This window comes from Dasypus novemcinctus, chromosome 2, assembly GCF_030445035.2.
Source record: "Dasypus novemcinctus isolate mDasNov1 chromosome 2, mDasNov1.1.hap2, whole genome shotgun sequence".
Lineage (NCBI taxonomy): Eukaryota > Metazoa > Chordata > Mammalia > Cingulata > Dasypodidae > Dasypus > Dasypus novemcinctus.
Genome location: NC_080674.1, coordinates 155,768,141 through 155,794,408, shown reverse-complemented (window position 1 = coordinate 155,794,408; position 26,268 = coordinate 155,768,141). Strand labels below are relative to the sequence as shown.

Here is a 26,268-nt window from a genome sequence, read left to right as displayed (position 1 = left end):
CCTTCCTATGTAAGAACTAGTGAGGGCCTACTCTGTTTAAAGATGTGAAGTTTGAACTAAAAAGTAAAACACTGTGCAGGTCAAACTAAGTTCTCTGCCGGCTGTGTGTGCAGTGTGGCACTCCCAAGGGAATATCCATTGCTAAATGAGCTGCTCTTGCTCCATCTCGAGAACAACAAGTGGGACATTTTCTCCCCTCTTGCTTCCTGAAAGATTTACTGTTATGACCTCTCAGAATCAAGGGAAAAATCGGGTTAAAAGTGTTTTCTAGAGGCAACATTAAATCTGATAACTCAGGTGCTTTTGCTGTTATCTCTAAATGGTGGCGTATGGGTCACAGAACTAAGACCTTGCCATCTGGGTTCATGTGCTGGATTGCCTTAATATTCTCTAATATTCTCATCTATCCAAAAGGAAATACTGCTGCCTAATCCTGGGGAATACTCTAAGGCCAAAATAGATATCACAGTCAGAGGAAATATTTTTAAAATGTTGTTTTATCACCCTGTTGATTCTTTTTCCAATCATTCAGGGCTTAATTAAAATCCAGAGATGTGCAGGAAGGGAAACAGACAGGAAAATTCCTTTTGAAGAATAGGAAACATATTCTGAATTTACTTTGGAATGCTTTCTTTTAACAAAGGCTTTGAGGCATTCTACATACTAATTAATTGGTATAAATTAATAATTTAATTTAGTAATAATCACATTTCCACAGATTTAACTCCCCTCTATCCTTCCAATCCCATTTCAAATGCCATCACCTCTAGGAAGCTTTCTTGGATTCTGTCCAAATGTCCCAATTAGGTATGAGATTTTCCATTTTATCCGTTATCTTATGCCCTTTCTGTAATTTTTAATATATTCACATTTTAAAATTTTATTTCTATATTTCTTCCTTTTTCTTATTTATAGTTTGTTTGTTTATATACTCCCTATTCATCTTTACACCCTATGCCTTAGACATTCACCTTGTCTTGGAAATAGTAATCCTTCATTGCATACTGAATCTCCAGAGTAGGTGCATGGATTTGGTTAGATTTTCCCTGCATGGTTATGCTAGTCATTTTCTTAGCAAACCCTTTCTTTTAAATAGGTCAAAAGGAAACCTGACCAGCCCTGATCAGATGCCTACAAGGTCCAAACCAGTAATGCAAGGGGTTCATCTAATTCCAGGTCATGTCTTCCATCTGTGCTAGACTACAGGGAAAAGAGTGCAAAGGACATGTAACCCGGGAAGCCATGCAGCATCAAGACCGTGAGGGGTGGAAGCGGAGGCCTGTGCCGAAACCTTAGCTCCTCCACTTGCTTGCAATTGGCAGGTTATTTATCCTTTCTGGGTAAATGTCCTCATCTATAAATAGAGAAAACAATAACATCTACTTTACCGTAGATTTTCCAGCAGGACCAGATTTTAGAACTATTCTAAGTGTAGTGCTTAGCAGAGTGACTGGAACCTAGTCAAAATTCAGTAAGATTTGGTGGTAGCCGTTATTACTCTGATTATTGGCATCTCACTAAAAGAACATCATATTTCCATAGCTCAGACTAAAAATATCATACTATCCATTGTTCCAACGCCTCTTTATAAATTCGAACATATTATTTGTCTGTCTTTTATAGGTATTATAGAGATAGCATACACAATTTGGTGGAAAATATACTTGGCTTTATTATGCTCTTCCTTCTATAGTCTTTTCAATGACAGCCAAAATCTTCGGTTATAGGTTTTCCTTTTTCATTTGCTGCATGGTACCATCTGCTCTACAGTCAGCCTTGCCTCCACCTTCAAAGCCCTCTTTAGTCTTATCTGTAACTGCCCATCTCTCTAGTGCTTTAGTCACACAGAAAGAGAGCTGACTGATCAATTGATCCACGTGCAAGTCAAAAATATACATCAATTCTCTACTGACCCCTCAGCTAGGTCTGGGGAATGCCAAGACAGATATGGTCTCTGCCTTCACAGGACTTATATTAGAACAAAAAAGCAGACATTAGATGAATTATAATTTAAGAACAATTAAATTAGAAGAGGAAACTGTTGTGAAGGTACACTGCAGTAGCAGCAGGATGGATGAGAGAGCCAAAACCATTGCTTGGCCATTCACATTGTCATCTCCTTAGAGAAGTCTTCCCTGATGGCCCAAGCAAAGCAATCATTCTCTACCCCAGCCTCCATTTTATTTTCTTCATTCTGCTTTTCACCATCAGAGATAATCTTGCTAATGTAATGCTTACTTGTTTATTGTCTTCCTGTTCTGAAGTATAGACTCATTGAACAAAACCTCAATATAGTATTTACTGCTGTATCCCCAACATCTAGAAGAGTGCCTGGCATTTAAGAGATACTAAAAATATTATATTTATCAGTGGATGAATGAGTTAAACAAGAAAGGGTTCTCTATCTTCAGATCATAATTTACAAAGTTGTGAATTTTATACTCTGGCTGGAGTGGTGAAGGTAGTAGAAATTATAATTCTTCTTGTCCAGCTCATACTTGATTCAATTCAGACAATACTTATCAAGCTCCTATTATGCACCAGGCAATGAACTTCAGGCTCAGAATTTAGCACAGAAACATTAAAGTTTTACCTTCCTGCAACTTAGAATCTGGCAAAGGAATGAGATGCTAAACAACAATTATCACAGTAATTGGATAGCACTTACTTGGTGTCAGGAACTTTTCTAAGCATTTTACTGAATTATCTCCTTTAATCCTCACCATGGCCCTATACCCTGGTGTCTTAGTTTGCCAAAGGGCTGCTGATGCAATGTACCAGAAATGGGGTGGCTTTTATAAGGGGAAATTTATTTCGGGTAAAAGCTTACAGTTTCAGGGCTGTGAAATGTCCAAATCAAGGCACCATCAGAGATGCTGTCTCACCAAAGTCAACTACTATTGATTCTAGGGTCCTGCCATGCGGCAATGATGGCCACTGATTTCTGCCCAGGTCTCTGCCTTTCCCTCCACCATCTGCTGTCTCCTGGAGCTCAGCTGAGGGCAACCAGGCCGAGGCCTTGTCTCTTACCGAGCCTCTTCTCTCAGTCTTGTCTGCTCCACTTTCTCCCTGAGTTCATCTGTGAGCTAGCAGGCATATGGCTCTGCTCTCCCGGGGCCTCAGCTCTTTGAACCTCTCAGGGGCTCCTTTCCTGGAACTCAGCTGTGGGCAAACCTGGAGACCTTTCTTTCGTGTGGCAGGATCCATATGGCAGCTCCCTTTTCCTGCATGTGTGTCTCTCTGTGTCTCTGTTTATATCAGACCCAGCAAGAGGATGGAGACTCAACCTGAGTCATGCCTCTCTTCTGACGTAGTCCAATCAAAAGAGTCTCACACCCACAGGAATGGATTAGTTCAAAGATATAATCTTTCTCTTTTGGGGATTCATAAAAAAATTTCAAAGTATCACACCTAGGAACAATTATTTTCCCCCAAGAAGAGGGCAGGTACTGTAACTATCTTGATTACTATCAATTCCTTAGTATCATGCACAGTTCCAAGCAAAAGCATATGCTTAATAAATATGTTCAATAATGAATCAGTGTTATAAAAGGAGAGTCTATAATGGGGATTTGACCCAGTCTGAGCCAATAGGAAAAGTGTCCCTGAAGATATGATATTTTATTTCAAATTTGAAGAATGAATAGGGATTTGTGCTGCTTTGACTTGAGAGTAAAAATTTGAATGGGCTCATCCTGACTGATTTTAAATAAGCTAATTTTTTCCTGGGCTTTAGTTTCTTTTCTTAAAAAAATGAAGAAGATACGAAGATAAAACAACCCCAAAGGCAGTTGCAAGAACCTGCTAAAAAGGGAATCATCTCAGGGTAACTTTCCCATAAGAGCTGGGAATGACACTGTTGCAACAGGCTTTTGGAGGGTCCAAGTCCATTAGCCATGCTGGGACTTTGCAGGGCAGAAGTGACTGCTTTATATCCCCCAATAGATCAGTAAGGAAAAATCTTGGAGCTGTCAGGTCCAAAGTGCAGCACTCAAGAAACTTACAATTAATTGCTCTTATGCCATTGATGTCAAAACTTCAACTGTGAAAGTCATCTAGCAAATTTCTTAGTCTCACTCTTTGTTCTGCCAGATGCCAGGGTTCTTCTCATATAGAAGCAAAATAGGTCACCTTTATGCCTTCTCCTAAGCTTCTGGTTTCCCTTTCAGAGATGTCTTTCTAATCTTGGGCCCTTCCTCTAGGCACCTCTGCCACTATCTTAGAAACCCCTTCCTTATAAAGCTGTCATCCCTTTCTTGATGCACCTGCTCTTATGTCTAATAACATTAGGTTTATCAGTCTAATTCTGCTTATGGAGTTAATGACTGCTAACTGTTCATTCACTATGCCTCCCAGTAAGATAACTGCCTTTTTAAGTTTTTTAAAGGAAGTACTAGGAATTGAATCTGGGACCTTATATGTGCAAAGCAGGCACTCAACCACTGAACTACACTCCCTCTGCAGATAATTGCCTTTTTAACAATTTTTTAACTTTTATTTCCCCTCCCCCCTTGTGCTTGCTTGCTGTCTGCTCTCTGTAGCCATTTGCTGCATGCTCTTTTGTGTTTTTTGCTTGTCTCCCTTTTCTGCTGCATCACCTTGCTGAGTCAGCGCTCCTTGGTGTGCAGGCAAGCCTGCTTTCACAAGAAGGCCCTGGGACATGAACCCAGGGCCTCCCATATGGTAGATGGGAGCCCAACTGATTGAGCCACAACCACTTCCTGATAATTGCCCTTTAACAAAAGCTTTTTTGTAAATAATGCCTAAAGCAAAAGTATGGAAATTCTATTGTTGACCTTTGGGGTCTCTATAATCTCCAAACACCTTATTTAAGAATCTTTTCAGATCATCTTCCTGCTGTCACAGCCTTTATGAGGCTGAATAATAACAGATTATTAGTCTTTTTCTGTAATATACACTCTCTTGATCAGGGACTGTAGGTTTTATCCTGTATTCCTATCAGTCAGCCTAGTATCTGATATATAGTCAGGGAAGCAACAAATTATTGGCTAAAAATCATGATTTAGGACAAGGTTATTTGGAAAACTTTCTGTAACACTTATGCTTCAGGTCAAAACATAAAATTAAACACATTACTCCAGCGTTTCTTAAGATCTAATCTAAGATCTAATGTACAAATCCTGTGTCTATTCCCATATCCTCTGGGTCAGTAGGCTTGGGTGCTATGACATCTGTATTTTTCACAAGTTCACCAACTGATTCTGATGCAGAAACAGTGGATCTCCTTTGAGGCTATCTTTAGATAAATTATTATATCCTCTCAGCTTGTTTTCTCTTCTGTATTACGGGGTTGTTCAGAGACCCATAGAGGAAAATGATGTGAAAGCTCATGGAAACTATTCAAATGGTACAATGCAATCCATCTGCATCAGAATCACTTGTTCAAGGAAACATCAAATTTGTTTTTCCACACTCTTGTTCATTCTGCCTATGGGTAGAGAGAGTACCTAGGTGTGGCACTAACTCAGACATTTACATCGGGATTAAAGAAGACAATTTCAATTGAGGTCTTTAGGATTCTGACTGGTTTCGATGGCCGTTTGGGAGTTGGATGCTAGAGCCATTGTTTTTTTGTTTCCAGTGGAGAAGACAGTCTTTTTATTTAGTTCTTTGAGGATAATTTTGGGCAGCAACATCAGTGAGCATATTTTCACTCAGGAAGTATTTACCAAGTATTTTACTCAGAAGGCATTTACTAAATTCCTATTATTATCAAGACTAAAATATACAAGGTTGAGACATAGCTATTTATCAATTTCATAACACCTTTGTTTGAATGATCTATTCCAGCTTTACAATAGGTTCAAATTCACTTCACTCATGTCATGAAGGACCCCACAAAATGTTCAAAACATCATCCATAAGTTTTCTCCCATAATCTCATATTTATTCATTTATTCACTTACTCAACTATTAATAATATTTATTGGATACCTCTTGGTGCCAGGCAAATACAGAACATTGGGGATGCAGAGATGAACTAAATATTGATCTCCTCCTCAGGTAGTTTACAATTTCATTGGTTAGACCAAATATGTAAGTCTATAGAAAGGAACTGTGATTAAGGGCTAATATTACTATTATAGATAATAACAATTAAATTGAGGAAGTACTAAAATGTGTTAGGCACTGTGCTAAACCCTTTATATGAACCATTTAATTTTGCCCTCACAAAATTATATGAGATTCTATTATCATTCTTATTAGACATATAATGAGGCTTAGAGATGTTAAATAAGTTGCCAAAGATCACACAGTAAGTCAATATCAAAGACAGAATTAAACTCAAGCTGACTTCTGAGCCCCCTTCTTCACCACTCTCCACTCTTTGGCTGCTCTTGGGCCAAAGTCTGGCTTTTGAAGCTCAGGGAAGGCCAACAACATGGGGTAAATTGAATTATGGACCTCAACAAACACATGTTCTTAATCTTAATCCCAGTCCCTGTGGATATGCACCCATTGTAAAAAGAACCTCTCGTAGATGTTACTTTTAGATAAGGTATGGTAATTGAACCAGGGTGAACCTTTTTTTAATATATATATTTTAAAATTTATTTATTTTTATTTTTTATACTTTTTAAAATTAAAGTTAATAGATCACAAAAACCGTTATGTTAAAAAACATAAAAAAATACACAAAAAACCTAAGAGGTTCCCATGTACCCCTCTCCCCACTCCCCCACCTTATCATTTTTGTAAACTGTATTTAAAATTTATTGAAATATATCACTTATACATAAACATACATAAACAATAAATGTATAATAGTTGTGAATTTACAAAACAAACATATGTAACATCAAACAAACATATATAACATCTCACCCTACCACCAATAACTTGGCATAGTTTTTAAACCTTTTTAACTAATGATTAAAGAGCATTGTCAAAATACTACTACTAAAAAGTATTTTTCCCCTAATGAATCCAATTATTACTATCTTTATATCATTTATATATGAACATATATAAACAATTAAGTGTATAGTAAAAGTTGTGAAATTACAAAGCAAATATGCACAACATCATACAGGGGTCCTATACGTCAACCCTCCACCAACACCTTGCATTGCCATGAGATGTTTTTCACAAACTATGAAAGAACACAGTCAAAATCTTAATACTAATCATAGTTCTTATCTTACATTTGGCGTGTTTTCCCCAAAAACCACCCTATTATTATTTTAAAAAATTTTTTTATGACAGAAGTTGTAAACTTATAAAACAATCATGCACATGTGCAGAATTCCCAAACAACACCTCTCCATCAGCATACCACAATGTGGTGTCATTTGCTACAGATAAAATAATACCATATGATTATTGCCATGTCCATAGTGTACATTTGGCTCAAATTTTCCATACTGCCTCAGTATCAACACAGTACATCTTTTGCATAGATGCAAGAATATTATATTATTACTACTAACCATAGTCCATAAGTCACTCCAGCTGTATTTTTCCCATGCTTCTCCACATTCCCAACACCCTGCAGTGGTGATATACACTTGTTCTAGCTAACAAAAGACACTCTTACATCTCTACCATCAACTAGAATTCTCACCCACCTCTTGGTTTACTATGCTATCCAGTTCCTAGATTATTCTCGAGCATCTATCAATTGGCATTTACATACCTAGACTACCATTTTCAGTCACATCCTCATTTATAAACTAGTTGTTACTCACTGTGTGTTATCATCCACTCTATTCGTTTCCACAATTTTACAGTAAAGCTAATTAAAACTCCTACATACATTAAACATCTCTTTCTCTTATGTCCTTTAAGAATCCACCACCTACCACCAGGGCTTGAAAATATTTTCCAATAATTTCTTCCAGGAGTTTTATGGTTCTTGCTTTTATTTTTAGTTTTTTGATCCATTTTGAGTTAATTTTTGGATAAGGTGTGAGATAGGGGTCCTCTTTCCTTCTTTCAGCTATGAATGTCCAATTCTTTCAGCACTGTTTTTTAATGGATTGTTCTGCCCGAGCTGTGTGAGTTTGACAGGCTAGTCAAAAATCACTTGACCATACCTGTGAGGGTCAGTTTCTGAACCATAAATTTGGTTCCACTGGTCTATTGTGTCTGTCTTTAGGCCAGTACCATGCTGTTTTTACCACTATAGGTAGGTATTATGACTTAAAGTCTGGAGATGAGGATTCACATTTCCTTTTTATGATATTTCTGGCTATTCAGGACTGCTTGGTGGAATTTTTATCAGAATTGCTTTAAATCTGTACATTGATCTGAGTAGAATTGACATCTTAATGACATCTAGTCTTCCAATCCATGAGCACAGAATGTTCCTCCAGTCATCTAAGGCTTTTTTTACTTGTTTTAATATTGAGTTGCAGTTTTCTGAATACAAGTGCTCTACATCATTGGCTAAGTTTATTTCTTACTAATTGAGTTTTATCTGTCATATTTTATTTTCACCACTCTTTTGACACTTTCAGTTACTTTTATTGATATAATCTTCATTTCTAGACTCTCTTCCAGGCCTCTCTCTCCTGTTGTTTCTTTTCAGGCTCTAGCACACCCTTTAGCATTTCCTGAAATTCTGGACACTTGCTTAGAAATTCTCTCAGTTGCTGTTTATCTGTGAATATTCTAATTTCGCCCTCATTTTTGAAAGACAGTCTTGCTGGATATAAGATTCTTGGCTGGAAGTTTTTCTCTTGTAGTATCTTAAATATATCAGACCACTGTCTTCTTGACTCCACGGTTTCTGGTGAGAAATCAGCACTTAATCTTATTAGATATCCCTTATATGTTATGCATTGCTTTTCTCTTGCTGCAATCAGAATTCTCTTTGTCTTTGTCTTTTGACATTCTGATGAGTATGTGTCTTGGAGTTGGTCTATTTGGATTTTTTCGGATGGGAGTATGTTGTGCTTTTTTTTTTTTTTTAGATTTTTATTTTTTATTTATTTCTCTCCCCTTCCCTGCCGCTCCCCCCGCCCCAGTTGTCTGTTCTCTGTGTCCATTCACTGTGTGTTCTTCTGTGACCACTTCTCTCTTTATCAGTGGCATCGGGAATCTGTGTTTCTTTTTGTTGCGTCATTTTATTGTGTCAGCTCTCCGTGTGTGTGGTGCCATTCTTGGGCAGGCTGCACTTTCTTTCACTCTAGGCGGCTCTCCTTAAGGGGCACTCTCCTTGCGTGTGGGGCTCCCCTATGCGGAGGACACCCCTGTGTGGCAGGGTACTCCTTGCTTGCACCAGCACTGCACATGGGCCAGCCCCACACAGGTCAAGAAGGCCCCGGGTTTGAACCGCAGACCTCCAATGTGGTAGGCAGACACCCTATCCATTGGGCCAAGTCTGCTTCCCCATGTTGTGCTTCTTGGACAAGGACATCTATGTCCTTCAATAGGATTGGGAAATTTTCTACCATGATGTCTTTACATATTCCTTCTGTCCCTTTTCCCTTCTCTTCTCCTGGGACACCCATGACACATATGTTTGCACTTCTTTTGCTGCCATTTAGTTCCCTGAGACCTTGTTCAATTTTTTCCATTCTTTTCTTCATCTCTTCTTTTGTATGTTCACTTTCAGAGGCCATTTCTTCAAGCTCACCAATTCTTTCTTCTGCCTCCTCAAATCTGCTATTATATGATTCCAATGTTTTTTTAATTTCATTGATTGCACCTTTCATTCCCATAAGATCTGCTATTTTTCTATGTATGCTTTCAAATTCTTCTTTTTGCTCATCCAGTGTCTTCTTAATATCCTTAATCTCTTTAGTCATCTCATTGAATTTATTAAGGAGATTTGTTTGAACATCTATAATGAGTTTGTCTCAACTCCTTTATGTCATCTGGAGGCTTATCTTGTTGCTTTAACTGGGCCACAGCTTCCTGTTTCTTGGTGTGCTGTAAATTGTATTTTTTTTTTTTTTGGAAGATATATACATCACACACAAAAAATGTTGCATTAAAAAATACAAGAGGTTCCTGTATACCCCCCACCCCACCACCCTATTCCTCCACACCAACAACCTCCTCCATCATTGTGGCACACTCATTGCACATAGTGAACACATTGTGGAGCACTGCTGCACCACGCAAGTAATAGTTTACCCTGTAGTTCACACTGTCCCCCAGTACATTCAGTAGGTTAAGGCATGGAGGCCTTACAAAGGGAACCCAGAAGTCAAGGGATAAGAAAGAAGAGAATGTCATCATGTAATGTGATTCAGAAATATAAACCAAGGAACCCCAAGGATTGTCAGCAGCCATTACCACAGCACTATAGTCTTTGGGGAGAAACCAAGTCTTGCCAATATCTTGATTTTAGACTTCTTTTAGCCTCAAAACTATGAACCAATCAATTGTTTGAGCTGACCCCTGTGGTTTGTGGTAGTTGTCGTAGCAGCCTGGAAAACTAAGACCAACAATAACAGCAGTTTGTCAAGTGTCTACAATGTACCAGCAGTTTTTCAAGTGTCTGCAATGTGCCAGGTACTTTATGCTTATTGTCTCAAATATTTTTTTCAAGAATATTTGAGGAAATTCTTATTGTTCCCATTTCTTAGATACAGAAAATGAGGCTCAAAGGTGTTAAATTTTTATTCCTGTCTACTCAACCACACAATGAATGCACTAGGATTCAAACTTGAGTCTGATTGACCCCATAGCCTGTACTCCTTCCACTCTGCCCCACCACTCAATAGAAGTTGGATGTAAAGCATCTCTCAGGAAGGCACCTCTCAATATGCTCTTCTGTCATGTCTTTGACGTTGCCCACAAAACCAAAGCAGACCATGGAGGCACTGTTTAAAGAGTACCTTACTTTGGATGGCCCTACCTTGCCAAGTCCCTGGGGCTAAGGAGGTAAAGAATCACACGATTCTAGTAGAACTAAATGTCATGGCTCCGTCATAGTTTTGTTATCAAATCACATGATCCAAAAATTAGAGAGGTGGTGTACTGGACCAGTCGGTTTACATTACCATAGCCAGGACTGGCACTTGATTACTTTATGACTCTAAGACTTTGCTTTCCTGGGCAGAGCAGTGTACTCTCCAAGGCTAAGTTAAGTATTTTGTAGAGAGGTGTGCCCATGGAGGCTTTCCATTTGATATGAAATCTTATTTTTAAAAACTCCACTCAGGGGTATATTGGTTTTATTTTACAGAGTATTTAAAAGTTGTTTTCTTTTGTCTCAGAATGCCGCACAAAGGACACTCACCTCTTTCTCTTCTTCATATACAATAGCGTCTTAAACAGGTCTTACAAATCCCAAACTGATGACTTGTGCTTGTCTACCAGTGATAAATATTCCAAAGTCGTTATTATTTTATGGGCCATATCCAAATCGACTTCCCTACTCCAAACTACTTGTATTTGGTCATATCCCTTAACTGTTTCTCTCTCTTTCTCTCTCTTTTCTTTCTCTCCCTACCATACTATACTCATCTCTCTTTCTCTCCCTGATTTGAAATCTCTGAAAGTTTTGGTAAAGTTGGCATAATCCTTGGATCAATTTACTTTTTCCATTTTTCCAAGTTCCATCCGGATACATGGGCTGATGGAGTGTCAGCTCCACTGGCTTTAGACTCTGTTCTCAGGCTTTGACTTTATATTTGCACAGCAGATAACTGGGAACTAAGTATTACTACAGCATGAGTGCTAGCAGGGATAAAAGCAACGGTGGAGCACAGAATCTGTCTGTGTTAGCCCTCTGTCACCAACTACTCAACCCAGCTTTTGGCTTTACCTAAATGATAAATGGAACTATTGTTTGGGCTTTCGTATTGAAAAAAAAAAGAACTAAATCTAGATTAGGTTCGGACAGAGACCCATTTCATTGCACTGTACTTTAATATTCCTGAGATCCATGGTATTGCGTACGGTGGCTCCTTTTAACAGCCATCTCTCTTCAGAGGGGAACACTATGCTGTCTTTGTTTCATCTGATCTTTCAGTTAAACTAGAGATGGTCACATATCCTGCTGGATTTCTGCTTCTAAAAGAGGTTCTGACCACATGCAAAAAGGTAGAGGTTTCAGGCAGGGCATTTCAGCGTGTGTTTACAGGCAGGGCTGACTTACTCAGCAAATCCTGCTCGGAGGAGCTGCAGCCAATGAAGAGGCTATATCCCGGCTTGCTTGGGGGCTTCTGAGTTTGAGCTGCATGCAGAAATGTAAGGCAGTGCTTCCTGGTGCTGATGGCAAAATGGGACCCATCTCCAGTTATTCCTCAGGCTTCCCAGGTTTGCCGATCTGGGAGAGAACCTACATGAACATATTGGTGATGTAGCCAGCTTTAAAGGCCGAGAGAATCCTTATGGATTCGGAAGACTGGTTTTTTATTTAGAATTTTATTTTTTATTTTTTGGAAGATGAAATGCTTCTCTCGTTACCTGCCTTACATCTTCAGACCTCCGAACACCATCCTCTCTTCCAGCTGCCACACAGAAGGTACAGACACGAGAGGGAGAGTGTCTGGGTGGGTGAGAAAAAGTGGGCTGGTGTATGACTTCCCACAGGCTCTGCTGACACTGCTTTCTGTAGCTACTAGATGACTGTCATCCCTGGCAAAGGCTTGTATCTGACAGACTTAGATCTGCTTCTAAAAGCAGCCTATCTTCTACAAGGAAAGGGAACTATGTTCTGAAGAGCAGGTGAATGTTGACAAGGTGATCTCAAAGCTGATACAGCTGATTAGAAAACAGTTCAGAAATATTTTGTCAATTTCCCTCCTTCCACTTAACATGCAAACAAGTCCTTGGAACTATGTTCAGAAAAAATTGTTTTTCAGGAGATGCTGCCACATGCATTTATCTAAGCTATCTGTTTTGTCACTGTCTGTTGAGTAACTTGGTGCATGCCCAAGAAAGCAATTAGCAAAAGAGAATTAGCTTCCTACCTGACTGTATAGTGTTGATTGTTTGATAGGTTCACCTGGAGTCTGTACTTAGTCGCAGCGCAATCAGAGCAGCGCTGACTCTCAGCACTAGCTGGAAATGTGTCTTGTGGGGGTGCTAAGTTGATGTCTTAAGGCAAGGGTGAGCTGATCTTTGTATAAACAGCCCTCAGTCCTTGTTCATTCTGGGGCTCTCCTCTGCTGCCTTCTAACATAGCATGCTATGCAGACCGTGGGTACTTTCTGTGTGCACGTGCATATGCCCTGTAAGCATTATGTGCAGTTCACTTTCTACTAAGCACTGCAGGTTTCAACACTTCTACATCCAGTATCTGGTCATGCATCTTCTGTATATGATTTGCCTATTTGTTTTGATCTGACACATCCCTGAAAAAGAACAATTTCAAGGAAAGTAACTGCCTGGCCAGCTGTCAACCTTAGGGCTTGTCCTACCAAGGTACTTGATTAAAAGGGCAGTGGGTGGTGAGGATGGGAACTCCACCTCAGGTCCAGCCACGCTTTTCTGGAACTGAGCTGGTGACCAGCCTGTTGTGAAAACCCACCCTTATTTCTTATCCTTAAAGTAGGACCTAAGATTGGGGGCTAAGTCTATAAAATGAGAGCTGCATGACCTAAACTCTGCTGTACCATAAGGTGACTTCAGTCAGTACCCTGAGGAAAAGGGAGTAGAGGTGTGGAATCATCACTCAATTGAATAGCATTTTTCGTAAACATTTATATTTCATAGATTTCTTTGTCTAACTGGATATTTCCCTTAAAAGATTACTGGTGGGAATGACCATTTGAGAAATCTCCCCCCCCCCATGGAAAGAAAATTCTAAGTCCCTATATATATATATATATATATATATATATATATAGAGAGAGAGAGAGAGAGAGAGAGAGAGAGAGAGAGTTGGTGTGGGGGTGGGGGTGGTATGGGGACATGGGTCAAAATCTCCAGGGGAATAATTTCCAAATACAAAACACCTCAGCTCACCCCATAAAAGAAGTTGCCTAAACGATTTTGATATTTCTGATAGGTGCCCCCTTCCTTCCCTCCCAGCTTAGAATGAGAAACCCAAACACTTGGTCTACTCAATTGCTGGTTTGACTATTAAGCAAAATAAATAATCTACATCATAGAAATGAACCACAACAAGAACTTTTTAAACTGTTTTTATGAAATCAAATTTAACAGATTTATCCAACCAAAATGGAAACCCCATTTTGTTCATATCAAATAATCTATCTCTGCATCAGCCACTGTCACCAGATTTAGGAGAAGGGGGGGAGAGGATGAGGAGAGATGCCTTTAATTGGTTGTTTTCCTAATGAAGACAATGGGTAAAGATGATAGCATCTGTCGAACAGTAGCGTCATGGATAAGGCGCTAGGGGAAGGTGCAAGAGGCACGAGGCCCACAAACAGGACCAAGTCACTTAAGTGTTCTATATTCAATTTTATCTATAAAATGTAAATTAAAAAACCTACTCCCATGATGTTATAAGAATTCAACGTGACAATAGAAATAAAGTTCTTAGTAAATCACAGCACATAAGTGCTCTCTGTTTCTGTGTCCTACCCACTCCCATGTATTTTCTTAGATAGTCAGGTTTTTCTTAATCTTTTGCACCACCTTAACCAATGAGTGGTTTCCTTAAACATATCTCTGTGTCACCAGAAACTAGTACACTTATTTTTCTTTAAAGTTTATTTGAGGAGAAAACTATGTCAGAATAAATCTGAGTTTGTGTTTTCTGCTTATAATATTAGCAATCATGACACTCTCTAGGCTGTTTTGGAAAAGTTATGGCTATGAACTTCACAGTTTATTTCATTGGAAAAGTAAAAATGGATAATTTGCATAGAGCCTTGTGGAAGTCAAATAAATATAAATGACCCAAACAACCCCCTTACAAGTAATTCTAGAACATCTTTAAGAATTTCACAATTCCTGGACTTCTTAGAGGACAGAATCATCCTACACAGAAGCCTTATGTTGTTCTCCCAGCTCTGTCTTGACATTGTTTTTTTTGTTTTTTGTTTCTTTGACTCAATAAGTTCATGGGTTCCTGAGTCCTAGCTCTGCCACATGCCAACTGGGTGGCGTTTGGTTGTTATTTAACCTCTCTGAGCCTCAGTTTCCTCATTTGTAAAATATGGGTGATAATATCCCATAAGGTAGTTGTAAAAAATAATTTAGAATGCCACATTCAAGGTGGCAGCAATAAAAATTATAATGAACAGCCTTTACATATTGTCCTTACTATATCCAAGGCATTATCTAGGCACATTATGCTTGGCAACACATTTGCATGTAGGATAAATCAACATATGTGGTCAACAAATATTTTTTTCCTTCCCTCTGCCATTTTCAGTCTTCAAACCTGTTCCTTCATCCATCAGATAGAGATTCAATTCTCCATATTGTAGCCAGAATAATCTTTGAAAATATGATCATGTTACCACCCCATTGCCCCAAACACAAACACGCTCACATTTAAAACTTTTCAATGGCTTTCAAAGGCCTGCAAGTCGCCACATTATTCTCATCTCTTCCTGACTCTTCAGTCTGGCCTCAAACCATCTTGCTTGACCTCCAGCCACACAGGCTGCCTTCCATTCCTTAAACATTCTCTCTCCAGCCACAGACCTTTGGCATGCTTTCCCTTCTTCCTTGCCTCCTTAATTCTAGGCTTCAACTCTTAGGTGAAGCTGTGAAATAATTCCTGACCCTCAGTTAATCACAGCTCTTAGAGAACTGGGTTTCTTTACTTCAGCACACTTGTCCCAGTTTGTCATCGTAAATACATAAATACATAAATAACAGCTCTGTTAACAGCTGGCTCCTTGATAGACTGGAAGCCTCATAGGAGCAGGACTCACTTGTAGTTTTACTCTGTTGTACTCTCATCACCACCACAATACTAAGCACACAGGTAGGTGTAACAACATTTGGTTGAATGCAAGTAGAACAAATATCACGGCCGTTGTCGGGATAATGTTTTAATCAATATGTGAACCATGTATGACAACATTCTGAAAAGTATTAAATCCTACATGAATATAAGTTGTTTTGATCACTGAGATTGCAGTGCATTCTGGGGCCTTACTTCAGGGCACTAGTTTAATTAGAGTGCTTCTCTTCAACTTGAAATAACAACACAAATATAAGAAAAGGCAACCACCTAATGCTGATGCATGAACAGGGTTTTGAGAAGACAATCATATTGTCTTCTATTCTCTGTGGACTTCCTTAAGAGAACAAATAACTCCCTCCCCCATGGTACAAGAGGATGCCCAGCAAAATGGTTTCAGGCTTAGAAGAACAAAATCATAATCACAGCCAAGTGGAAAAGATTCAGGATAGAAGAGAGGGTTACAATGACTTTTTAAAGTTTACACTGGCTGTTACGTGGAGACATTTGAAAACAATCACTCTAGTCCCAAAGCTACCAGAATATATCATGTGAGAGATGGTAGGCTTGGAATTGGGGAGCAGGGGTGGGGGTGGGATTAGGGCAGAGAGGAAGGGGAGACCCACAGGAATGAGAGAACAAGTATTAGGAACCTTACCCCAATATTTTCTGGTGAATTTCATTTGGCATCGGACATTGGAATGCTTTTTTTCATGATCCAACAAATTAGTAAGTGTACTTTTTCTTCCTAAAGAGACAGGGTAACTTGCCTTGTCACATGCTACTTCCTTTCCCTGAATTGTCCTCCTCATATTTCCATGTGGCTAACCCCTACTCATCTCAAGTCAAGTCTTTCTAGGAAGACTTCCTCGACCAGCTCCAAAGACAGAGTTGTTATTATGAGTCACACAAATCACAATAGTAGTGGGAAGACGAAATGAGAAGGAGAAGCAGCAGCTGCACCTCAAAGGCTGTATAATCTCAGTTGTTCCTCACAGAAATCCCTTGAAACAGACGTCAGCATCTCCATGTTGCAAATGAGGACACTGACTTAGAGACACAACTTGCCCAAAGCCACAGTTAACCAAGGGACAGAGCCAAAACTCAAATACAAACTATCTGAATCTAAAATCAGTACTAATCTATTCATTGCATTGCACACTTCTTTCTGAGTCTCAGTGTGAGAGCAGCCTTCAGGGTATATTGAAACAGTCTATTTACATGTCTGTCTGTCTCCTGTGTGGCCAAGAGCAAATTGAGCAACAGGGATTAGCATCCTGGTTTAGCACAAAGCTTGACACTGAGTAGGTACTCAACAAATCCTTCTTAAATGAGGGACTGAGTGGGAGAGGAAGTGAACACAGTCGCCTCTCTCCTATCAGTAATAACTCCTTCAAGAGGAGGGAACTTCTTTAAGTAGAATATCTTCCAGTGGCACCCAAACGTAGGCTTCCTGGAGGTCCTCCCCTCACTCCCCACATACACACACAGGAAAAAATACACAATTTTTTCTTAACTCTATTATTTCCTAAGTAATGATAAAAAACAAAACTTAGATAGTATTTACTATTTGTTAGGCCCAATTCCATTGTGTGTGCATATAAATGTATTTGTGTGTATAAGTGTGGGTGTTATATATTCCTCAAAGCAACCCTGTGAATTAAGTACTATTATTATCCTAATTTTTTTGTGTCTTAAAAAAATTTGTCTTTTCTTTGTTATTTTTTTATTCTTTGTTTTTGGGGGTATTTTTAAAATTTAAAATTTTTAATTTTTTCTATTATTTTTTATTTTTTTAACTTTTATTTTTACCCTAATTTTATAGATAAGGAAACCAAGACATAGAAAAGGTGGATAACTTGTCCAAGGTTACATAACTATTAAGTAAAAGGGGTGGGATTAGAACACATGCAGCCTGGCTCCAGGGTGCATGCTAAGAATGAATTCATTAATGTATTTTGTCTTTTTGACATTTATGGGACTCTAATTTTTCATGATTTTAGAATTCTTTTCTCAATCCATTGTAGAATTCTCTTAGAACCAACCCATTCTTCGTGGCCCATGTCAAACACACTTCCACCCACAGCCTTCCCTGACTACTCATTTTCTCAGAGATCTGTCTCATCTTCACAAACCCACACCTAGATTTAGTCTTTCTCAGATGTACATGGTATTTCCTCTGTAACAGGGAACTAAAAATACTCTCCTCAAGGTGTTACTGTAAAGATTAAATGAGATGGAGTCTCACAGTGTTTGATATGACTTTTTTCAATCTTTTTCTACATTTCTAGGTTAAGTAGCTGAATCATCCCTGCTCTCTTCTAAGGTCAGCCTCCACTTTTGAAGGGGATCCCTTTCCCTCCCCTACTCAAGCACATCCTCTGGCAATCGTACCCCCTTTCTGCTAACATCAAATTTTTCCTATTCACAGGACTGTTCTTTGCAGCCTACAAACATGTTCTAAATCATTCCACTTTGAAATACCCATCTCATGAGGTTGTATCCCCTTCTGGCTACTGCTCTCTTCTCTGCTTCCTTTTTTAAGGAAAAAAGAAAGCCTTAGAAGGGTCATCTCCACTCACTTTTGCGGTTCCCTCTCCTCCGATTCCCTCCTTCCCAGCACTCCACCACAGCTGCTCTTGTGCAAGTCGCCAGAGGACACGACATTGATGAATCTAGGCATCCTCTGTGGAGCCTCCTCTTCCTATACTTCTCAGCAGCTTGGACAAAGATGATTGGTGCTTCTTTATTGAAAGAATTTTTACTTTGGCCTCAAAGCCCACACATTCTCATGGTTTCCTTCCCCCTAACTGGCCAGTCCTTTGCAGACTTCACTGCTCGTTCCACATCATCGCCCTTACCTATAAATATTGGAGCCCAGGACTCAGAACTCTTTTTTTTTTTTAAAGATTTATTTATTTTATTTATTTTTCACCCCTTCCCCGCCCCCAGCCCACTTGTCTGCTCTCTGTGTCCATTTGCTGCATGTTCTTCTTTTCCGCTTCTGTTGTTGTCAGTGGCACGGGAATCTGTTTCTCTTTTTGTTGCGTCATCTTGTTGTGTCAGCTCTCTGTGTGTGCAGTGCCACTCCTGGGCAAGCTGAACTTTCCTTCGCGCTGGGCGGCTCTCCTTACAGGGTGCACTCCTTGTGCATGGGGCTTCCCTACAAGGGGGACACCCCTGCAGCAGGGCACTCCTTGCATGCATCAGCACTGCACGTGGGCCAGCTTCACACGGGTCAGGGAGGCCCGGGGTTTGAACCACGGACCTCCCATATGGTAGACAGACACCCTAACCACTGGGCCAAGTCCTATGTGATCTTATTCAGCCCCCTGGTCCGAAATAACGTCTATTTAATTTATAATCCAGTTCTAACCTCTCACCTGAAATGCCTACCCAACATTTCCACTTAGCTGCATTATAGAGATCTCAAAATAGAACTCCTGATTTCCTTTCAAGTAAAACCTGTTTGTCTTGCATTCTTCTCCAGCTCAGTAAATAAGAACTCCATTCTTCTATTTACTTAAGACAATAATAACCTTGGAGTCTTCTTTGAGTTCCTCCTTTCTCACATATTCTTCTTCCAGTTCTATGGTAAATTCTCTGAGCTTGACCTCCTCAAAATATCCAGAATCAAATCATGTCTTATCATACACTTCACTCTAATGTTTCTTCACCAAAAAGTCCTTCCCTTGCCCTCCTATCTAAAGTATTACTTGTGTACACACACACACACTCTGTGATTACTTTAACTTTTTATTTTTACTTCATAGCATTTGTCATTACATGACATATTATATGTTCATTTACTTATTTCTTAATATTTCCTGTCTTCTCCCTCTAGAGAATGTAAGTTACATGAGAGCCAAGGCTTTGTCTATTTTGTTTATTCCCATACCTCCAGTACCAAGAATACTTTCTAGCACATAGTAAACATGTAACGTATACTTGTTGATTGAATGTATGAATGAGTGGCATGAAGTCTTAGTGATAAGGTGCATAGAGTAGGCTCTGAAGCTAGATGGACCAGAGTTCTGATCCCAGCACTGACAATTACCCACTGCGGGGCCTTAAGTTACCTGATGTATTTGCTTGTCATACCGAAGCATTGTTATGAGAGTAATAAATACTGTTTGTAAAATACCCATTACTTCTTTTGTACGCCCATAGGCTGTACTCTAGTGACAGGTGCAAATATTGGTCTTAGTAATTCCATTGCGATTGAGTTTCTTTGCCTACTTGCGTAGTTAATATTCATTGTGGGCTCATTATGTGCCTGGTCCTATGTTACATACTTTACAAAAACATCACAAGAAAAGTATTAAAATTTTCTCCATTTCACAGATTAGAAAACAAGGCACAGAATGTATTAGTAACTTTCTCAAAATTGTACAGTTAATATGTGATAGATCAGGGTTTGCATCCAGACTACGCCACTCCTGAGTCCAGTCTTTTATCTGCCTCACTATATTGCCTACTATAATTCAGGCATTGTTCTTAGCACGTGGGAAATTAAAAGATGTAACAGGCCCATCCCTACTTTTAAGAAGCTACACTCCAGCAGGGGAGAGATACCTCTCTGCACACAACTCTAACAGTAGGTTTTAACTCTGGCTGTGCATGAGCATCACCTGTGGACAATGCACCACAGCCCAGTTGAATTTGGTCTGTGGAAGTAAGCCCCAGGAAGCTTAGTTTTTAAAGTTCCCAGGTAAATTTTTTTTTTGCAATCAGAGCTGGGAATTAGTCTGTGATAAACAACAGTCAAGTGTGACTACTATATCACAAGCTCAAGGGAAAGCACTTGGGAGAAAGAGATTGATCAACTGAGGATCTCTTTGAAATGACAGAGTGAAATCTTGCAACCCAAAAGAGGCTGCTTTTGGTCAAGGCCTCTGATGTCTGGCAGAAAAGTGACTGTCCTGGGAAGAATCAAGGTCATTGCCATCCCTTCCACATTCAATGGAATGATACTGAGCTTCTGTCTGCTCCACAGTAGCTGTAAATTTACTTCTAGATTTTATATTCCAGTACTGGCTTTAAAAATCTCCTAATTTAAAGAAAGTCATTCAATTTCTTGTGCCTTAGTTTTGTCATCAATAAAATGGGCGCTAAACTGATACCCATATCAAAGAATTGTTTCGATAAATAAATGTGATAATGCATATAAAGTATATAGCGCAGTACCCAGAATAAATTAAGAGCTCAATAAAAGTTAGCTGCTATTATTATTAATATAATTGATATCAGTGGAGGTTCCAGAAATCAAGTCTTGCACAGAGTATTCAGTTACAAGGTGGTGATGGAAAGAATCCTGGGCCAGCAGTCCAGAGACCTGGACTCTGGTCCTTTACTGACACTGACCTTCCCCTGGAAATGGGTTAATCTTGCTGGGTGTCAGAGTTAAATAGGAATATAATAAAATCTCAGTGTTGGGGTGAGGGTCAAGTGATTTGTGCTTTGTGAGCTGGGTGTGGTAACCATTTTAAGGAATTCCTAATAAAGTTCACAACAGCCTCAGCAGCTGAAATTTAGGAAAGAGAAAGGAGGGAAACTAATGCTTCATAAAAGCCAACTGAGCATCAGGCACTCTCATGTGTTATCATATAGAGGTAATTATACAATCCGAAAGTAGTATCTCCATTTTTACAGGTGAAGGTAATTAGGACTGGTGCAATGCGCTATTTAGTCAGAAAGGCTTTTGGCTTTGGAATCAAATAAGCCAGAATTCCAATCATGACAATGTTTTTTATTCTCTGAGTTGTTTCCTCAGCTTTAAGAATGGAAGCAATAACACTTCCTTTTCATGTTTATTGGAAGAATTAAAAATATCGAGTGGAATGTGCCTGGTAGCCATGCTTGCTATGACAATATCTCTGTCCAGTTCTTACAGCTGGTAACACTAACCTGATCTGATTGCCAATTCTGTGTTCTTCCCATCAAAAGGTGCTTCTGATGTTCATTTAATCACTCTGTCAACCTACATCACCTTTTGAGGTATTTACCTGTAATATACACTGGTCAGTGCTATTCTGATTTGTGTTTCTGGATTCCTTGTTTTTCTCTGGTTATTGTGCCCCAAGGCAGTTGCTTCATTTTGACTCAATTTTATAAATCTAATAGAAAAATCACCGGCAGTGAAATCATTGCCATCATTAGAGAGACTGGCCCATTAGTTTTCTGAGTCATTGTTCCTGCACTGGCAGATAGAGCTGGAAGAAAAGATGGGCTGAGATGCCCAAGGCCTTTATCTTCACAAGTGTCTGAAAAGGCACAGTTAGGGAAAGCAGACAGGAGACAAATAAATATATATGGCTTTAGACATGTCTATGAAAGTCCACTATGGATCCCATTGTTTGACAATTTTAAGAAAGTTTTAGGGGCAAATTCAGTCACCACTGAACATCCTTGTAAGAGAAGTTATTCATTTATTCACTTATTCATTCAGTCATTCAAAACATACAATGCATACATGCACATAAATGATATTAAGTGTCAGACGTTGGCTAGGCATTTTTACTGGTGATAAAAATAGATAGATTCCTGCTCTAATGGAAGAAAATAAGATTACCTAGTAAATTCATGTAAACTGTGATAAATGCTGAAAAGGAGAGGACATCACATTAGGACAAGGTTAAACAGAGTTTTGTCAGGGACTAGAAGATCAGAAAGTTTTCCCTGATAATACTTTCCCTGAAACTTGCCCTAAAAAATGCCACTTAAGCTAAGATCTGAAGAATGAGTAGATCTTAGCTAGGCAGAATGGGGGAGAGAATTTTATCCAGGCTAAGGAGACTTTGTTTTCAAAGGTCCAGTTGCCAGAACGTCGTGGTGAATGCAAGGTTCTGGAAGAAGGTCTGTTACAGCTGGAGCCCAGGGACAAGAAGGAGAACAGGGGGCAATGAGGCTATAGAGTGGTGTAAACCTGCTTGCTTCTGGAGTGTGAATTAAGGAGTTTGGTCTTCATCCAAACAGCAACTGGAAATTATTGAAAGGTATAAATTTTGGAAAAACCGATCATATTTGCAGCACATAAAGTTATTTCTGACTGGTGTGAAAAGAATGGATTAAAGGGGCTAATCATGGATGGACATATTTTAAGGAATTATACACCCAAAACAAAGCTATATGGTCCCTAAAAGCAGTCCTTCCTGCTGCATTATATTATATTTGCAGGTAGCTCTATGTATGTCCTAAACCTATGAATGTCTCTTTGTGACTGCTTCTGACCAGAACCGTCTTATGAACACAGAAACCTGTCTATATTATCTTGAAATCCAGACAAAGAAATTTTTATTCTCAAGAGTAATGCCAGGAGCATCATGCTCTGTTTTAAAGAGGCAGTAAACATTCCAGGCATTGAGAAATAAGGTGAATTTGCTCTTCCAAAGACAGCCCTTGCAAATCATGGTATTTAGAAGGAAGAGGAAGGCTGTCTTAGGACAGAATCATTAAGAATGTTTTCATATCATGTTTAGTAAGAAAATTACTGGTGCCTCAAAGTCTCATGATAGAATAGTACATATGCTATGCATATTCATATATAAACAGCAAGGTGACCCTTCCAGGAGAGAGTTGACCTAAAATCAGTGTGATGAGCAAAGGTTAGGAAGACATGACTGACCTTTTCTTAACTTTATTTTTAAAGAATGTTTAGGTTACAGAAAAGTTACATCAGAAATATAGGGGATTCCCATATACTCTACTCCCTCCCCCCATCACATTTTCCCCATCAATAACATCTTACATGAGTGTGGTACATTTGTTACAGTTGATGAACAAACATGGCAGCATTGCTACTAAGCATGGTTCATAGTTTACATTATAGTTTATACTTTGCATTGTACAAGTTTATAGCTCTTTGACAAAATGGATAATGGCCTGTACCTGTCATTGCAGTATCATGCAGAACAATTCCAATGCCCTAAAATGTCTTATGCTCCACCGGTTAGTCCCTCCCCACCTCCCCTCAGAACCACTGGTAACCACTATCTTTTTATCAGTGTTACAAGTTCTTCTGTTACTACAATAGTAATAAGTTTACTTTGGTCAATGGTTGCATTCCCCCCTTATATCTGTGGATTCCTCAATCTTGAGGATTTGGAGATGGTAATGTCCACTCTGCTTCAGATTGAGAGGGGACTTAGTTCTTATGGGGGCAACTGTTTTGCTTGTGGTTATAGATACTCTTTGCTTTTTGGGACGAGAGTTGTCCAAATTATTTCAAGTATTCTGAAATTAATTTAGATATCAAGTCCTATCCTAAGTGTTTTAATGTATTGACTCATTCTAATAACAGTCCAACCAAGAAGAAATTTTTATTATCCCCATTTTATAGATGGGGACACTGAGGCACAGAAAGGGAAATAACTTGTTCAAGTCACACAGTTAGCAATTAGCTGAGATGAGATCTGAACCCAGGTAGGCTGACACCAATTTTGTTCTCTACCTCTGACATGCAGGGAAAAGTACAGGCTTTTCTTTTGAATCTTTGGTTTTGAATTCAGGCTCCAACACTTCCCCTGGCCTACTGACTGACCTTGAGTAAGCCTACATTTCTTTATTTGGAAGATGATGGTCATAAATCCAACTCAGTTATGTTGTAAGAATAAGTATAGTAATGCATGTGAAGCAATAGCACAGTGCCTTGCACATAGTGGGCCCTCAGAAAAGACTGGGTAGTTGGTTGAATAAATAAATGCATGAATAAATAAATGAAGACAGTCTAGACTTGCCCACCCTAACAATGCTATCTTATGCTTTGTCCCATCCTTGAGCAAAATATCTATTTTACAGTGTCTCAGGAACTCAACCAGGGAAAAAAAATAAACAACGGCCAAGGGAATGGAATGAATATAAAAGTGAAATATAATATCACCACTCCCACCAATCCAGACATTACTGTTTCCACAGCCTAGAAATAAAGCAAACAAGTGACAAGGCAATGGCCATTTGACTAGTTTAAAGTCTTTATTCAAACCCTCCCACGGCTTCCTATTTTATTCAGTGAAATCTAAAGTCCTTCCATGGCCTACAGGGCCCTGTGTGATCTGTACCTGATTGCATCTTCTTACCTTTCCCTCTTCACTAACAGAATTCCAGCCACACTGGCCCTTTCGTTGCACCTCAGACACATCATGAGCATTCCTTCTTCAGGGCCTTTGTACTTGTTCCCTCTGCCTGGAAGTTTCTTCCTTCAGCCACATTGTTCCCCTCACTTCTTTTAGGTCTTTGCACAAATATCACACTTCAAACAGGCCTTCCCTGCCTACCCTATCTGAAAGAGAGCACGTCCCCATCATTGTCCTTTATTTCACTCTGTAGATGTTGTCATTACTTGATGCATTACATATTTGTGTTTATTATTCACTCGCCCTCACTTCTCCACAAGCTCCATGAGAGCAGGTGCATTGTGCTTTGTTCACCACTGTACCTGGGGTGTAGTAGGCACATGATAAACCTCCACTGAATAAATGAGTGAATGATCACGTTTAGTAGCAGCAGTAGAGAAGTGGTGTTGCACCAAGTCTTTTGTTTCTTTTCTTCTAGGACAGTGGTTCTCAGATACTAGTGCACTTAAGAATGATCTACGGTGCTTGGTTAAAAATGCATATTGAAAGGCTCAGGCCCCCTCCAATAAAACTCTGACTGAATAGATCCTGAGTGGAGCCCAAAAATCTACATTTCAAGAAACATTCCAGAATATTCTGATGTAGGAATTCCAAGGACAGACCTTCAAGAAACACTGCATTAGGATGATAGAACGTAAACTCTATGTGTGTGTGTGTGTGTATTCAGGGATATTACTTATATATATATAAAATTTTGCATGGTTTCCTTCCTTCCCCATGTTTAGTCCAAGGTGTGGGAACTCCAGATATGGCATCATGGAACAAAAGGGGTTGGTTGTATTGTTCATAAACACTCCAATCTCCAAGTCTCAATTGGAAAGAGCATAGCTACAGACCTGTTAAAGGGAGGGTCTTAGAGATGAACTCAGAAGCAAAAGGGCAAAATTAATTTCCTCCCTTGCATGTGTATACAGCAGTTTTCTGAGCTGCTGCAGCCTGTGAATGGGAGAGCACAGCCAATCAGTTCTCAGCAATTCTCACCAAACCAGAAAACCAGAGCTGGCTCCAGAAATTCCTGTTTGGAGCCCCACCTGCCATCTTGTGTGAGACCAAGTGAACTGCCCCAAACCACACTGCTAATTAGTTTAAGAGCTGGGACTAAACCCCAATCTGCAGCTTCACTGTGGTGTTTTGGCCTCTATATCCCCTTAGAAAGTGGTTTGACTGTTCCTAATAGTACTGTGAATATCTTGAAACAATGTGCAGATCCGAGTAGAGACTGTGTAGAAAGGACAAAAATATCTATTCTGTAAAGAATCTATTTCTTTTCAAATTGTTTGTGTCTTGATAAGGTCTCAGGAGAAAACCAATTTCAAGATACTTTTA

The 26,268-nt window shown here is 39.3% G+C and overlaps 1 protein-coding gene across 6 annotated transcripts in view; it reads left to right on the top strand.

Moving 5' to 3' along the window:
• PPP2R2B (protein phosphatase 2 regulatory subunit Bbeta) overlaps positions 1-26,268 on the top strand; it is a 497,691-nt gene that overhangs the window by 26,431 nt on the left and 444,992 nt on the right. Inside the window, exon 1 of one of the 6 annotated variants that reach the window (XM_058280412.1) lies at positions 12,010-12,445. The exons of 2 other annotated variants lie outside the window; for them this stretch is intronic. In XM_058280412.1, coding sequence (XP_058136395.1) covers positions 12,367-12,445 — 79 coding nt within the window. In that variant the 5' untranslated portion in view covers positions 12,010-12,366. Of the gene's footprint in view, positions 1-12,009; positions 12,446-26,268 lie in introns of those variants that run through there. 3 more of the 6 variants (XM_071210498.1, XM_071210487.1, XM_071210494.1) reach the window with 3 other exon arrangements.